This window comes from Temnothorax nylanderi, unplaced genomic scaffold (assembly GCF_030848795.1).
Source record: "Temnothorax nylanderi isolate EJ_2023f unplaced genomic scaffold, tnyl_v1.0 TNYL_tig0680_pilon, whole genome shotgun sequence".
Classification (NCBI taxonomy): domain Eukaryota; kingdom Metazoa; phylum Arthropoda; class Insecta; order Hymenoptera; family Formicidae; genus Temnothorax; species Temnothorax nylanderi.
In genome coordinates this window covers 66,524-84,317 of record NW_027249742.1, presented here as the reverse complement: position 1 = coordinate 84,317, position 17,794 = coordinate 66,524, and the positions used below count along the sequence as shown (strand labels likewise).

The following is a 17,794-nucleotide window of genomic DNA, read 5'->3' as shown; positions in this document are numbered from 1 at the left end:
GACTAAAATTATATATAATTATTTTTAAAATTTTTAATTTGCTTTCTCTTCTTATGTGTAAGTAACATGAGTTCATAAAATATCATATATATAATATGATGTACAAGTTGATGTACAAGGTGAGGCATCTAAAGCAGGCCACCTGAATAACGCCCTGCTTTTGACGATAGAAAAAAAAATCAGACCAATTTTGCTTGGTTTCAAGGGGGACATAATCTGAGGTCAATAGTTTTTTTAGAGCATCAAATTTCCCATGAAAATCACTTACATAGGTTTGCAAGAGTAAAGCTCGATGAAAGAGTAGAAATTTTCGAGAGATCAGAAAAATTTCACCTTTTCACCATCAAAAACGCTTATATCGCGCTAAAAATTAATGACACATAAGAAGAGATTGAGAAGCAAAAAGATTTTAGAAATAATTATATATAATTTTAAGTCTGAAATCACGTAAAGCAAAACTATATGTATGTTCATAATATTATATTAGATAATAAAATCAGGCAGCGTTATATACGATATCTTTCGTTTTCAATTTACAAGGTATTTCATATTTTATATAAAAAATATCGTGACAAAATTTAAAATATCCCAGGAAAATCGAGCTATGAAAGAGAGTTTTATTATAATGAAAACACTCGACGAGATGTACAACTCTTATGTCAAGAAAAAAATCAAGTTCTATTTAAAAAATTAGTCGCCTTTGAAATTTCTTGAAAACGACACTGTATGTACGACGTGGATCACATCGAAATCATGTATCCCTCTTGAAGCCAAACAACTTTTGTCTGAAACATTTTTAATAAAATCGTCAGTGTGCGAGATGTAGCACTGTAAACTTTTAAAATTGGACAGTGGACACCCTGTATTATTATTTTATAATTATCAAAATTATTCGCATATTTTTTAACAATGTTCACTCAGGAAAGGTAACAATACTTATTATATAATGGAAAAATAAGAAATTATATTGACAATCTGCAAAGAATTTAATTATTTTATTACGTTATGTTATTATGCTTTTCTACAACTTTAGAAGTTTGTATCTTACAAAGTTACATGTACAATAATTACATTCGGTTATATAATAAATAAATTTCTTGCAGAATTTCCAAATAATATATTATTTTGAAATTGAATAAGGACATTATAACCTTTCGTAATTGTAAATTGTAACAAAATGTGCGTAATTGGACTAGGTCACGGTCACAACATAAGAATTTCAGCGAGAATGCCCCATAAAGATGTTTTAATCTCTACAGCCAATAAAAAAAGATTCGGCATGACTGCGACGCGCCGCACTGCTACACGCAACTTCAATAATACGATAATAAACGTATATATGTACCACGCTGAAATATTTTTTGTTGATAACTTTTGACTGGTTAGTCAGTGTAAGCTAATATATTTCACGTATATACTCAGGGACTGTCCTCCTATAAATTGAGTGTCATTATCTGCGCGCATCCCAACGCGTACTCTCTCCTTCAGATCCGCGCCGAGAAAGCAATAGTAGAATAGCGGCATCGATCTATATCAGCTGAGTGAGAGGGAAGAAGAGGAAATGTTATTCTTTTTTTCACTCGCTCGGCCCACGCCGAACTTGCATAAACAAAACAATCTTAGTGGACGCTACGATTCCGTTACGAACAATCGTGACATAACGTGCTCCACTGAATTCAGTAATCTGAAGTTTTCAGCTTAGTGTTCTGAAGTGGTGAATTTAGTGTTTTTTATAAGTACTTTTATAAATATTGTTTGTGTACTATGGGTATACATAGTAAATTGAAGAAGTCTACGTCTGTCCGGCGACTCTCTCGGAGAACAGCATTTGTACGAAGGTAAGCATGTGAGTCATTTCATATGAGACAACGTTTACACGAGCGTTATTTCTATCACTCGTTATTGAGATCTCAACAACTCGTCGCGTCGCGTAAAAGAGTCACGGTGCGGATCTCACTTCGCGTGTACTTCTCGCTTCGCGCTAGACACTACCGTGGCTACGGTCAACGTGACGCTACAAATGCTTCGAAGCATTCCTCTTCTCTTTTCTTTTAATGAAGAAAGTTGTAGCGTCACGTTGACCGTAGCCCGTGTCTCTTGATAGTAACGCAGGATAAGATGTGCTACAGATCCTCGTTTATACGGAATGAATTATCGTAAATTAGTACAGAGGTAACGCTCGCGTAAACGTAAGGATTGAGTTTCAAAGTGACAGTCATATGATAGGCAGACAGACAAACAGACAGACTTGACACACAGCCAGATAGACGTTCCCTGGTAAAAATTTCGTCACATAAAAACATATACAAATTAATTTGATATATAAATTACAAAATATAATTATACATCAAATATGTCCATACATGTTTCTTTCTCTTGTACAATCTCTGTTCGTATATACAGGAAAAATAATAAAGAGAAGTTTCTAATAATTAATTATGTACGAACGAGATTGTACAAGAGAAAAAAACGTGTATGGGCATATGTGACATATAATTACATATGTTGATGTTTTTATATGAAAAATTTTTTACCGGCTTTGTATTACAGTGTGACATGTTTTTATTTAAAAATAGAAGCTCAGTTTACTGCTGATTAAGAAATTATTGTATTTACATTTCTTGTACGTAGGTGCATTAAAATTCGTGAATGAAAACAGTATAAAGAAGAAAAATCTCAAAAAAATCGTAGAAATATTTTCTATTTTGCATTACAAATAGCACTTTTACACATGTAAAGATTTTTGGCCAATCACATTTTGGCTGTGTGGCTTTGTGAATTATATACCGATAAAAAGAAAAGTTTAAAATAAGTGTAATGTAATAATGACAGGTATGTGAATGGATTACAAGTGTCTTTTGTTATCGGTACATAATTCATAAAGCTACGCAACCGAAATGTGATTGATCAATAATCTTTACACCTGCAAAAGTGTTACTTTTAATGCAAAATGGAAAATATTTCTACGACTTTTTTGTACATACAAGAAATGTAAATACAAGGTAATTTTTAATTTCAAGCAACATTCGTACAGGAACAAACATTTGCCAACCATACTTCATCATTCGTTGCTTGTCCGTAAACCGTTCGTTATCAGTGTTAGTATGTACTCATGCCCTAGATGCGCACATAAAAGAAATTGAAATTTTCTATATAATACCACGTATATCATAACGATTGCAAATTTTTATTTATTTACTGACGCTATCAATAAAGAAATATAAGAAATAAAGCACATTTATTGTTCATTTCTATCCTATTATATTACTGGTTACACAGAGGAATGTTATCAATAAAGAGAGTTATCGCTCGTCAAAAGCAAAAGCTAAATAGTAGAATACGGCTGATCTTCCGAACAATATTAGGGCGTTGTTAAAAAAAATATATAAGAGTATTTGAAATAAATTTAATTATCAAGCCAACGTTTTGACCTTACTTGGTCTTCCTCAGGATATACCATAAAATTACATCTAAAGATAATAATAAAGGAATAAAAAGAAAACTAAGCAAGATGTGGTAACTAACTATACATACCTTTTTTGTAGAGCGTAAAATTATCTACAATAATGATCTAAACGACGTTTATCGTCAAGTCAGTCGTTTAGCTTGTACGCGCCGTCAAACTCCGAGACTCGGATCCCGAAAACCATCTATTTCGTTTTTTTGATGTTGCACCAATGATTTTTTTCCGTCATTTAAAATAGAATTAAAAATCGCCTAAAAATCACACATTATCTGAGAACTACAAAGAATACTGTTCATGGTGCAATCGATTTTTAGACCCTTTTTCTTTAGTTTGTAGCTATGTAGGCAAAAAATTTTGGCTTTTTGCAATAGTTTTAGTTTTTTGCTATTTTGTTTAGATCATTATTGTAGATAATTTTACGCTGTACAAAAAAGGTATGTATAGTTAGTTACCCTATCTTGCTTAGTTTTCGAGATATTTGAGAAAATAAAAAATCGCGTTTTTTGTTGATAATATTGTCAATAACTTTTTATTCCCCGTTAATTTTGCGAAGTAAAATAAATTCCACTTATAGCACCAATCAAAACAATTAATGGTGGTTGCAACCTGGGAAGATTAATTGGAAGGTTCGATGTCTAATATGACTGGCCTAAACGCCCTAATATTGCTCGAAAATCAACCGTATTCTACTACCTAGCTTTTGCTTTTGACGAGCGATAATTCTCTTTATTGATAACATCCCTCTGTTGTGTAACCAGTAATATAGTAGGATAGAAATGAACAATAAATGTGCTTTATTCCTGATAGTTCTTTATTGATATCTTTAAAAAATAAATAAAAGTTTGCAATTGTTGTGATATTCAATGCGTGGTATTATTTAGAGAATTTCAATTTTTTTATGTGTGCATCTAGGATATGAGTACATATACTGATAACGAACGGTTGACGGAAAAGCAACGAATGATAAAGTATGGTTGGCGAATATTTATTCCTGTACGAATGTTGCTTGAAATTACAAATAACACGTACTAATTAATTTTTCCAAATACTGCAATCCAAATAGGAAAAAAAGAGACGAAATAATTCCAATAGTTTTGAAACTTGGTAGAGATGTTTGTTTAGACTTACTAATGAACGTCTAAAAAGTCCTGAAAAATTGAAGATGAGCGCTTGCCGCCATCTTCCCAGATAGCACAGCTGGGGTGCGTTCCACTTATCGCTCGCAACTCTCGTGGAATCATTTCATCCTTGTTATTTGTCAAATGTTAAACAAGGACGAAATGATGCTCGCGAGCGTTGTGAGCGATAAGTGGAACGCAGCCCTGGACTGGGATTACGTGCACAATAGAATTCGATCAGTCGACTTCTAATGCGTTTCTGTTCTACAGTTTTCTTGGTTCATGCTTGTTATTTATCATAGAATTTTTCTCGTCCGATTGAATATAACTAGATCGAAAGTGACGTAAATATTTTCAGATTCGGGGAGCTTTCCAGCAAGCGACACAAGTCGACACAGGTATCGTTTTGTCTTTGTTACTCATTGCCAAAAAAGAAAGATAGAACGACGTTTGTGTCGGCTTGTGTCACTTGCTGGAAAGCTCCCTCGGTAAAGTTTAATTTTGAGGTTAATATTTATTTAGAGCCACTTTTTAAAAATCAAACTGATTATTATAATCGTTGATTAACTGAGTTTAGAGTTGCTAACATGGCAAATAAGAACACATTTTATATTAGAGATAGAAATAGAGAGAGAGAGAGAGAGAGAGAGAGAGAGAGAGAGAGAGAGAGAGAGAGAGAGAGAGAGAGAGAGAGAGAGAGATATATAAGAGAGAGAGAGAGAAAGAGAGAGAGAGAGAGAGAGAGAGAGAGAGAGAGAGAGAGAGAGAGAGAGAGAGAGAGAGAGAGAGAGAGAATGATTTCTTTCATCGGCAGAAATGCAATTAGTAACCCTAAAAATAAATTGTAGATTACTTTAATCGGAATTTGGTTAAAGTGACCCTTTCCATGTTTCGTGAAAAGTACTTCTCGTGCTTTATTTCGACGTTGAAAAAACTAGCACAATTAAAGCTTAGTTGTGCAAAGGTTAGTATTACTAATAAGGTGAAAAAATGTTCCATTGTGCGTTATCATTAACAATATCCGCTTGAATAAAAAAAAATTATTTTTAATAATAGCTTAATTTTGTTTAATTTTGCAATAGATGTTGCCAGTGTTCATATTTCAACAACATCTGCTTGAATTGAAAGAAGTTGATGCAAAAATTCGATTATATATTAATGAACGACGATTTCTAAGAGCTCGAAGTGACATATTTGGACTATATAATCAACATTTCATTGATTTATTTCGATTGACAAAGGACATGGTGTATTATTTACTTCAACGACTAACGCCATATATAAGTGGCCAAGAAAATCCAATGGCAATTCGACCCGATCTCAAAATATTTGCAACATTAGCATTCTTAGCAACGGGAACGTACCAACGGCCGAATGGACAAAATTTTCTATTTCCAATGGCGCAATCAACGGTATCAATATGTGTTGCAGAAATATCAGATCTAATCTGCACACATTTAGCAGAAGAGTGGATAGTGTTCCCAACAGTTGCAGCTGACATACGACGTAAAAAGGCAAGATTTCTTGAGGCAACTATGTTTCCTAACACAATCGGTGCTGTAGATTGCACACATATAGCCATGATTGCTCCATCAGAGGAGGAGTATAATTATTTAAATCGCAAAGGCTTTCACTCTAAAAATGTGCAAATTGTACGTATGTTCATAAGAGAATATTTTTCTCTATAAAATGTTATTCTATATATATATATATATACATACATACATATATTTATTTGTATTATAGATCTGCGATTACGATTTAAGAATAACGAATGTCAACGCGCGATATGCTGGGGTTACTCATGATGCATATATTTGGAGAAACTCAGCAATCAATGCAGAAATGGAACGTAGATATATTGAAGGTGTGAACTGTTTCCGTTACAAATGTTAGCGCTTTATCTATTTTGTTTAATAGTACTTTGGCTTTTTTTGTAGGAGACAGCAACACATGGTGCATTGCAGATTCAGGATACCCGCAGCAACCTTGGCTAATGATACCCATTACAAACGCGTTGCCCGACACACCAGAAGGCCGTTATACCGCAGCTCTTGTTCGAACTCGATCTTGCATTGAAAGATGCATTGGTGTACTCAAGGGACGATTCCGATGTATTCTCGGAGAAAGGATGCTGCATTACACACCTAGAGTTGTAGCGCGTATTGTTATTGCATGTGTAATCTTGCACAATATTTGCACGGAAGGACGACTACCAATTAATCAGTACGTTAATGAAGAAGTAGAGGCTTATCCCTATAATGCCGATGCTATGCAGAATGAAAACATAGATCTTTCAGGTCCACTGGCGAGGAGGCGACTCATAGAAACATATTTTACGGACAATGTTTAAGTACAACAATAGTTAACAGTACAAAAGATATGCTAAAAATAGTTTATAGTGACACATGTAAGTTTTCTGAATATTGTTTTATTATAAAAATGTATTTTTATTTTACACATTTATTATAAACATGTATTTTTACTTTACATAATACTATTTTGTACTATAATTAATAAGTATTCCTCCCATTTTCAGCTGAAAAGCTAGTAATAGCTGTAATAAATACTCTGAATACTCTTCTTCAAATATTTCTTAAAACTTATTTCTTATTTTGCACTTTAATCACATCTCAGCGGAGATATATGAAATATATTTAGGATTGAGTATGTTGAGTTTGAACTTAAAATACAGAGTAGCACATGCACTGTTCGGAGTAAACTAAATTGTGAAAGAAAGAAAACTACTAAACCAGTAAGAATATCTAAAAGCGGTGAACGGAATATCTGGAATATGCAGTTTTTTATATTACTCCTGTCCATTGCTTTTTCCATCATTTACGAAAAAAAAAAAATTTTAGATTTAGACAAAATATAACTTAAAATTTGCGCATTACTTCGTATTCTTATTATAAAAACAATTTCTATCACAAGGATATGATATGCATTTTCTCATTAATCTTAATAAAAACTTAATATATAGCACTTATGTTTTTTGGTAATAATTATATCACAATCATGATTTTGTGATCGCAATGGATAAATCCATTCCTGATTAAGTAAAAGTTATTCCTTGCCTCCGACAAAATCCAAGTAGATTGAGACAAAATTTTTAAAATCTGTGGCAATTCTTCCAATATTGCTATCAATGCTTTTGAGAACATCTAGAGTATTGTTGTTCATTCTTTCAATCTGACACGATAACTCGATTTTTTTCTTACGGCTACTAGTTACATTTGGTGAATAGACATTAGTTGTATTTTCCTTAGTTGTATTCTCGTTCATTTCATCAATGGAGTAGTTATCAATGTCTTCGTACTTCCTCTTTTGTACATTTTCGGTGTTCGATTTTTGTTGTGTCAAAGCAACTGTTTCTGAGCTTGCATTCATGTTTTTTCGTGTTTTCTGCATTAGATTCTTCTAAAATTATAGTCATTATTATAAATTTGTCCCAATTTTATCCGTAATTAAATCAATTTTAGATGAGCGTACCCTCTAAAGAATAAGAGTGTTTGAATATCATTCGAAAGTCTAATAATTTGAATAATTTACATTTAAACTAATTTGATGTATGAGCTTTGATGTATACTAAAGAGCATACTTGTTTTGGAAGACCATATTCCTGTACTCCTTCATCACCAGTAAGTGCCGTCTGGCCCATTAATTGAAGAAGACGCAACTCAATATCGGATAGCATTAATCCACAGCTAGGACCACCACCGGTACCAGTTTGGCTCTGGCGAATAATTGAATACTTCTTCTTTGTATTTGATTTCCAATCATTGAATGACTATAACAATAAACAAAATATATACGTTACACAGATTATAATTGTCAAAGCAGAACATATTGCTTATTTATTGATGTACTTTTTTCCATTCAGTAACTGTTTTTGAACCCTTTCCAATTGAATTGAGAAGTATGGTGAGAATATCCCATTTCTGGCGTAACATTTCACGTCCTCTAGGTCCAAGTAGCTGGTTTGTAACAATTTCATTGTTTTCTTCTGCATACTCCACCAAAGTCGCCCAATGATCCTCTGTTACTCTCATTGTTGTACTGTCAAACAATGCACACGACACAAAGATTTTTTTGTCAGTTATGCGTCGTCTACAATAGCAGTCGTACGATACGATCTTAGAGTCGTATTGATGGTCACGTAACCAATTTCATTGGCGCAATACGACAATCGATCTAACTCTACAATCGTATCCAACGACTTTATGACTATTGTAGACAACGCATTAAACAGAATATAGGTGCAAAATATAGGATACAGCAGGATATAGCAGCAAAACAAAGCATCATCAGACGCATCATCATCGGTTAATCTTTCACGTTCAATGAGTTTTTTAAAAATAACCTCTTTAAATAATCACGAATTTATGTACTCACGTAATCTCCAAACAAACGAATGATCCTTGAAATAATAATTTTGACTTTTTCTTAAATAGTTCTCGGTTCCCGTAACGACAAAGCAAGCTCGATACGGCCAATGTCCGAATGCCGAATGTGGTTTGTGCTCATGATGTAAATATAATAGTTTGTGCTGACACTCGCGGGTTCTGCAAGTCCCCCAGACCATAGATTAGTCAAGTATGAAGAATGGTATCAGATGGCGTATTCCTTCTCGAATACGAATTCGATCGGTGCACGTAATCCCAATCCTGATCTTTATAAATTCAAAAAGATCAGCTGTGCTATATCTGGGTTGACAAATACATGCACTTTTTGGTTGTTTGCATATATCTCGGAAAATATTGACTATTGAAAAAATAGTTATTATTAAAATGAAAGCTTATTAAATTGTCTACAAAAAAGGCAGTTATTAATCAATTTTTTGACAACTATAATGGTTTGTACAACTTTAATAGGCTGTGAAAGTCGCGTGAATAGCTAGTAAGCTCCAAATACTTTCTATATTATACAGTGTGTTTTAAAAAAAAATTTAAGACTTACTGAATAGATAGTATTCATTATATACCGAGTAAAAAACCGAGTTTAATAAACACAGGTCGGAAGTTCAACCGTTTATGAGATTATAAACATTTTTGTATATTATTATGTCTGAATAATAATATCTTTACCTTTTTTGTAGACAATTTAATAAACTTTTATTTTGATAATAACTACTTTTCAAATAAAGTCAATATTTTATGATATGCAAAAAAAATGCGAAAAAGTGCACCTATTGTTCAAGATGGCGGCCAACGCTTACCTTCAATTTTTCAGGACTTTAGACGTTCATTAGAAAGCCTATACGAACAGCATCTCTACCAAGTTTCAAAACTATTGGAATTATTTCGTCCAGTTGCTTGAATCGGACCTATTTTGACTGGGCTAGGAGGATAAATTAAAAATGTAGCGAATGTTTCTTACAATTAGTACACACATTTCACTAAACAAACTTTTTTAAATAATTCATTTTTTCGCGGATTTATGCTTATTTGATGTTATTATGCGAAAGTTACATATGAACTTAGTGTTGCGACAATTATGTAGACCAGTGTAATTAAAACAATTATAGATATTGTCTATCGTGATTACAAAAAAGTAGAACAACCTCTTAAAAATAAGAATGCGGTTTTTAGTGTAACTTATTAAAAATAAACTGCATGCAAGTGTTTTATTACTATACTTTGTAATATTTATTATAATAATGTAATGCCAGAAGCGTCTAATCCGACGGTACTGATTGCATGTAAAGTAATACTTAGAAAGAAAAACCAGAAGCGTCTATTTGGACGGGACTGGTTTATATAAATACCAGAAGCGTCTCTTTCGACGGGACTGGTTTATATAAATACTAGAAGCGTCTATTCGGACGGGACTGGTCCACATAAATATCAGAAGCGTCTAATCCGACGGTACTGGTTACATGTAAAACAGTAGTTAGAAACAAATACCAAAAGCGCCTATTTCGACGGGACTGGTTTATATAAATACCAGAAGCGTCTAATCCGACGGTACTGGTTTCAATAATAATTAGAAGCGTCTATTCCGACGGTACTAATAGTAATACGAACCAGAATAAGCGTTTGCTTTGACAGTATTGCTAATAAAACATTTCCAAGACATTACATTTTTATTTATGCTATTATAGTTTATTTTTAATAAAAATATAATGAGATGAAATATATATATGTAGTAAAAAAGAATTAAAGGACCATTGTAATTTTTAAGAGGTTGTTTATGTTTTACGATTAATATGTACATGTAAATTACACATATTATATAATATGACACAATACTGAACATTATTTTATAAGATGCTTTTTCATTAATTATTGTGTATATTTATGTTTATTATTATTTGCAGGCGACAGCTACTGAAGAAGCAGTGCGAAGAAGCAAATGGCACTGAAGGTACAAAGAAATCTACCAATGTCCGGAAATCAGTGGAATCACTGGTTACTTCCGGTACGATGGATGAGGAGCTTTGTACCCAGCAAATGTGCTCAGCTATAACGCCGAAATGCACAGGTACGTACGATAATGTCCAATATCGCGAAGATGACGATATTGACAATTATAGTCTTGTTGAGGGTACGAAGGAACTTACTAATGTCCGGAAATCAGTGGAATCACTGGTTACTCTCGGTACAATGGATGTGAAGCTTCGTACCCAACAAACGTGCCTGGCTGTAACGCCAAAATGCACAGATACGTACGATAATGTCCAATATCGCGAAAATGACAATATTGAACATTATATTCTTGTTGAGGGTGCGAAGGAACCTACCTGTGTCCGAAAATCAGTGGAATCACTGGTTACTCTCGGTACAATGGATGTGAAGCTTCGTACCCAACAAACGTGCCTGGCTGTAACGCCAAAATGCACAGATACGTACGATAATGTCCAATATCGCGAAAATGACGATATTAAACATTATATTCTTGTTGAGGGTGCGAAGGAACCTACCTGTGTCCGAAAATCAGTGGAATCACTGGTTACTCCCGGTACGATGGCTGTGGAACTTCGTACCCAACAAACGTGTCCGGCTGTAACGCCGGAATGCACAGATTATGCCCAACATTGGACATTACCTGAAGATGACGATATTGAGAATTCTACTCTTGTTATCGAGAAAGGCGGTACGGATACAGGTCGTATCGCAGAACATGAGCCTGTAGGTCGTCGCATTATAGACCCAACTTTTTACTTGAAAGAATTGCATCGAACATTTGACAATCATAAATATAAGACAGCATTTCAGTGCTCATTTGAAGATTGGACATGCGTAAAATCTCGTCGCCTTGGGTTACTCACGCAATTCTTCTTCAAATGTCAAATGTGCAACTCTGAAGACAATTTTTGGTCTGAATCCGTAGAATCCGACGAAATATTAGATATTAATAGAGCTGTTGTAGCTGGAACAATAACAGTTGGAATTGGTTACGCCCAGCTAGAAGAGCTATATGCAGCCATGAACATTTCTTGCATGGCTGAACACACATACATTAAGTATCGCGAAGAGTTAGTTGACAGTTTTCTAGAAACGGCCATGGAAAGTATGAAAATGGCAGCCGAGGAAGAAAAACAACTCGCGATAGAAAAGAATGAAACGATAAATGGTATTCCGTATATAACTGTTGTTGCGGATGGCAGTTGGATGAAGAGATCGTACGGTAAAGCGTACGATTCACTTTCAGGTGCAGGTGCCATAATCGGTCACCGCACAAGGAAAATTCTCTTTGTTGGCATCCGCAACAAATATTGCACGGTATGCGACGTAGCGGAGCGAAGTCATTGTGAAGCAAAAACTCATAAATGCTACAAAAATTTTGATCGCAACGCAAGCTCCACAAGTATGGAGAGCGATGCCATTGCAGAAGGTTTCAATAGTAGCCTGGAAATGCACGGATTGATATATAGAACACTTATCGCCGATGGCGACAGTAATGTATATCACTGTATACTCAAAAATGATCCATATCGCGAAATGAAGGTAAGGGTAATAAAAATAGAATGTACCAACCATCTGCTTCGTAATCTAAGCAATAAATTTAAAAATGTGGCTGAAACAACTCAGCCAAAAGGGCAAAAAAGGAAAAGTAATTTTGTACAGCTTAGAAATGTTATAAAGAGCAACATTTTACCAATGCGAAAAGAGGTGATGGAACTAGCTTCTTCACGAAGAGGAGAAAACATACCTCCTCATTTGCAGGCTACAAAATTACGAGATGATATTTATAACATGAGTCCTAGCCACGTATTTGGTGAGCATACAGAATGTAAGAAACGCGGTCATAAATGCGAAAATGCAACGAAAACAAACTACGTAGACGATCTGAAAGAGCATGGTCTGTACCAAAAAATACAGATTGCTCTAAGATATATAGCAGGTCATTCAGAAAGTTTGCTGTTAAATTACACTAATAATCCTGCAGAATCGTTCAATTCCATAATCTGCAAAGAAATTGGCGGAAAGCGCGTTAATTTTGGCAAACGAGGCTCTTATAATGCTAGAGTTTTGGGATCAGCTGTGCAATACAATACACAAGACATCCTTACAAGAGTGCATAAGGTCAGAAGTAAAGCAGTTCCACCTGTTGTCGAGAAACTGGAGAAGCGACGGCAAATAAAAGTTGCGAGAACCAGAGAATCTCGACAAATCGATGGAAGGCAAAAGAGATCGAAGCGAGAATCAGGAACAGATCGCTATTATGGCCCGCAATCGCAAAAACCAGACGTTACCGATGATGTATTCGAAAAAAATTGGCAACAACATTTTAAGATGTTGGCTGAAAACGCGAAAAACAGGAAGCAGATTGAACGGAACACAATAGATCAAGGTGATTCTGAGCTGTGGTTATTCACAAGAAGTCTCATGTTGACAGCATCCAATTTTGGAAAGGTATGTCGTATGAGACTGCAAACGCCTCGTGCATCAACAGTGAAAGACATTTTGTTTCCTCCGTGCATTGACACTGCAGCCATGAAATATGGTCGCGATCGAGAGGAGGATGCGAGGAAAGAGTTAGCCGCAAAACTCAAGAAACAAATAAAACCTTGCGGATTGTTTATTGATGGTGAAAATCCATTCCTGGGTGCTTCTCCCGATGGGCTCATTGACGAAGATGGTCTGGTGGAGATTAAATGTCCTCAGTCGGCTGAAAATTTAACAGCAGAAGAAGCCATAGAAACATTGGTTTCCTTGAGGAACATTTTTGATAAAAATAATCGTGACAATATGAATAAAAATCATCGATTTTTTTATCAGGTTCAAGGTCAATTAAACATAACGCAACGAGAATATTGCATTTTTGCTGTATGGACACCAAAAAGCATGAAAATAGTGCGTGTAAATAGAGACAATGCTTTTTGGGAAACTAATATGCTGCCTTTGCTAAAACGCTTCTACCACGATAGCATGCTTCCGGAAATCTTGGATAGTCGTCATAAAAGGAATATGCCTATAAGGGAGCCAAGATATATTATAGAAGCACAGGAAGCAAGTAAAAAATTAAGTAGTCGAAAAACTATTGAGCAAAATGCAGTAAAGAGCGAAAATGTCATTAATGAAAATAACGAAACGTTAAAATGTGACATTTCGCCGATGAAAACAGCAATTACCACTGCTATGATTGCTCAAGATATGGAGCAGGATGATGATTGTACATATATTGGTACAAGCTACAAGCGAGAAATAACCGAAGAGGATAAGGCAAGACGAATAATAAATTTAGATGAAGTTATTATACCTATTTCCATTGTGAGACAGAATGTCTTGTCTGGCAACGAACTAACGGACGAATCAATAGATGAATTTTTACGCATTGTGAGACAAAGTACTCCTTTTGAAACGCAAAGTGTACACTATCAAGGATTGCCTGATTATATTGACGCTAGTAAGAGCGATTTAAGCTTACAAATAATTGGAGGAAAAAATCAATACTTTGCAGAGGGAATTGAACACTGGCGATGTATATTTTGTGATGGCACAACAATAGTAAATAAAAGCAATCCTTGTAATGTAAAATATTCCTATATAAAGTAGAAGACATGAGACGACACTTTATAAAAATTATAGAAGAGGAACATCTGTCGTTATTTCCAACACGTTCATAGTACTATTTACAAAGTTACGATATGTATAAATATATCGTTTAGATAAAACATGTCTCAATAAATAAAATATTTGTTTGGTATTGGAAAACTAAATGTAAGAACGTTTGTCCTGACGCAACTGGCTAAATAAAATGCCAAAAACGTTTATTCGGACGGTACTGATAATAATAAAAATCAGATACGTCTGTTCTGACGGTAGTGACAAAGTAAAATGCCACAAGCGTGTATTCGGACGGTACTGATTATAATAAAAATCAGATGCGTCTGTTCTGACGATACTGAAAAAGTAAAATGTCAGAAACGTCTATTCAGACGGTTGATTATAATAAAAATCAGATGCGTCTGTTCTGACTGGTACTAACAAAGTAAAATGTCAGAAGCGTCTACTGTTATGACGGTACTGATTATTAGAAATGTATCATTTCAAAATTAAATTCGGAGAGACGAACATAAATATATTGGGTGCGTTCTCACGGGAATAGGCGTTGGAGGGGCCTATTCTGTAATCCATCTATAATATAATAAAAATCAGAAGCGTCTGTTATGACGGCATTGATTATTACAAATGTACTTTTTGTACATTACAATCGGAGAGACGGAAGAAAATATATTGGGTGCGTTCTCACGGGAATGGGCGTTGGAGGGGCCCATTCTATAGTATCAATAATCAAAATCACATAATTTAGATCCTTTTTGTTACATTTGAAAAAAAAATGTGCTATGCATGTATTTGTCACTTGATTATATAAATATATAAACAGTACGTACAAGATGGACAAAATAAAGCGTAACAAATTTTTATCCTCACAACTTATTTGCAGAGAAATATGTTTCGAACAAAAGTTGTTTGCTTTGAAGGGGGACACAGGATTCCGATGTGAGTTGTGTCGTAGATGTCATTCTAAAAAAAATAAGAAACTAATTTTTTATGGAACTTAATTTTTTTCTTCACATAAAAGTTGTACATCTTGTTGAGACATTTTCGAAATACTATAAAGCTCTCTTTTGTTAGAATGTCCTGATATCTTAAATTTTGTCATATTTTTTATAAAAAATGTAATGTATCGTAGAATATTCACTTTTCGATGACTGTACCTTCATACTTTTATACATAGAATAACGAAATGAAGCAAATAATAATATTATTTTTGACATTTACAATTTTGCAAAATGAAGCAAATAATAATATTATTTTTAACATTTATAATTTTGCAAAATTGAATGCATGTACGAAATGCAATCAAGTTTTTAAAAATAATTTTTGCCCTTTTTTCAACAAAATCGATTCTTTTTATTCTATGTAAAAAAATATCAAGGTAAAATCCTCGAAAAACGAAGACTTTACGAGATATTTCATATATGTAGGGTTACGATACCGAGGATGGTGTAGGAACGGACGCGTTTTCTTTATAACAAAACTAAATGACTTTGCGAATAGAATACAATCAGTCCTTCTCTGAGCGCGGTCGACTGCACACTCTCGCTGCGCGCTCCCTGACCTACGCTACTGTCCCTGCGCAAGCGCCTCGCGCGCGGGTCCTCTGCTGTTAGCGCCACCGAACTAAGGGCCCACTCCTACATATATTTTATAATAAAAATATCATGAAAAAATTTTAATATCTTACAAACGAAAGCTTCATTTTAGTAAAACTTCTCGATGACATGTATAACTTTTATCAAACAAAAATCAAGTTCCATAGAAATTAGTCGTCTTTCCTTGAAAACGACATCTGCGACATGACGCACATCGGAATCATTACATGTGTCACCCTGCCAAACAACTGTTGTGTAAAAGCATTTTTTTCTAAAAAAAAAAAGAGTTTTTGGAGCAGTAAATTAAAATAAGACATCCTGTAAGGGTGTATGCGGTGTAAGGCATACATATAATGCGTATTATAATGTATACACATACATATATATACGTATACGTAATTACAGCGCCTATGGTAATTATACATATGTGGGAGTATGTACATTATGTGTATGAACGTACGCACATACACATATGTACACGCGCATTATGTTTATGAACATATATATATATATATATATATATATACATACATACATACATACATACATACAAAGTGATATTATTTTTGAGAAAGTCGATGCACAACCAGACGGTACAAGTTGCGGAATTTACGCCGCAGCTTTTGCCACAACAATAGTAAAAAAGGGCAATCCTTGTAATGTAAAATATTCGTATAAAGTAGAAGACATGAGACGACACTTTATAAAAATTATAGAAGAGGAACATCTGTCGCTATTTCCAACACGTCCGTAGTACTATTTACAAAGTTACGATATTGTATAAATATATCGTTTAGATAAAACATGTCTCAATGAATAAAGTATTTTTTCGGTATTGGAAAACTAAATGTCAGAAGCGTCTGTTCTGACGCTACTGGCAAAATAAAATGCCACAAACGTTTATTCGGACCGTACTGATAATAATAAAAATCAGATGCGTCTATTCTGACGGTAGTGACAAAATAAAATGCCACAAACGTTTATTCGGACGGTACTGATTATAATAAAAATCAGATGCGTCTGTTCTGACGGTACTGACAAAGTAAAATGTCAGAAACGTCTATTCGGATTGCTGATTATAATAAAAATCAGATGCGTCTGTTCTGACGGTAGTGACAAAATAAAATGCCAGAAGCGTCTATTCGGACGGTACTGATTATAATAAAAATCAGATGCGTCTATTCTGACGCTACTGGCAAAATAAAATGCCACAAACGTTTATTCGGACCGTACTGATAATAATAAAAATCAGATGCGTCTATTCTGACGGTAGTGACAAAATAAAATGCCACAAACGTTTATTCGGACGGTACTGATTATAATAAAAATCAGATGCGTCTGTTCTGACGTTACTGGCAAAATAAAATGCCACAAACGTTTATTCGGACGGTACTGATTATAATAAAAATCAGATGCGTCTGTTCTGACGGTACTGACAAAGTAAAATGTCAGAAACGTCTATTCGGATTGTTGATTATAATAAAAATCAGATGCGTCTGTTATGACGGTAGTGACAAAATAAAATGCCAGAAGCGTCTATTCGGACGGTACTGATTATAATAAAAATCAGATGCGTCTATTCTGACGCTACTGGCAAAATAAAAT

General features: G+C 34.4%; 2 protein-coding genes across 3 annotated transcripts; one reads left to right on the top strand and one right to left on the bottom strand.

The window, feature by feature from the left end:
• The first annotated feature begins 4,954 nt into the window (after nucleotides 1-4,954).
• LOC139784804 (putative nuclease HARBI1) lies at nucleotides 4,955-7,165 on the top strand. Its single transcript, XM_071723991.1, has 6 exons — nucleotides 4,955-5,090; nucleotides 5,433-5,548; nucleotides 5,667-6,236; nucleotides 6,331-6,451; nucleotides 6,525-6,810; nucleotides 6,885-7,165. Exons 2-6 carry the CDS (start codon nucleotides 5,471-5,473, stop codon nucleotides 7,054-7,056), a joined length of 1,227 nt encoding a protein of 408 aa, XP_071580092.1. The 5' UTR covers nucleotides 4,955-5,090; nucleotides 5,433-5,470; the 3' UTR covers nucleotides 7,057-7,165.
• Nucleotides 6,996-9,249, bottom strand: LOC139784805 (uncharacterized). Of its 2 annotated transcripts, none has more exons than XM_071723992.1 (4): nucleotides 8,980-9,249; nucleotides 8,454-8,643; nucleotides 8,186-8,374; nucleotides 6,996-8,004 (listed from the first exon to the last, which is right to left on the bottom strand). In XM_071723992.1, exons 2-4 carry the CDS (start codon nucleotides 8,634-8,636, stop codon nucleotides 7,651-7,653), a joined length of 726 nt encoding a protein of 241 aa, XP_071580093.1. In that variant the 5' UTR covers nucleotides 8,637-8,643; nucleotides 8,980-9,249; the 3' UTR covers nucleotides 6,996-7,650. The 2 variants fall into 2 exon arrangements, with proteins under 2 accessions (XP_071580093.1, XP_071580094.1); XM_071723993.1 differs by having other exon boundaries at nucleotides 6,996-8,001.
• Between the last annotated feature and the right edge of the window lie 8,545 nt (nucleotides 9,250-17,794).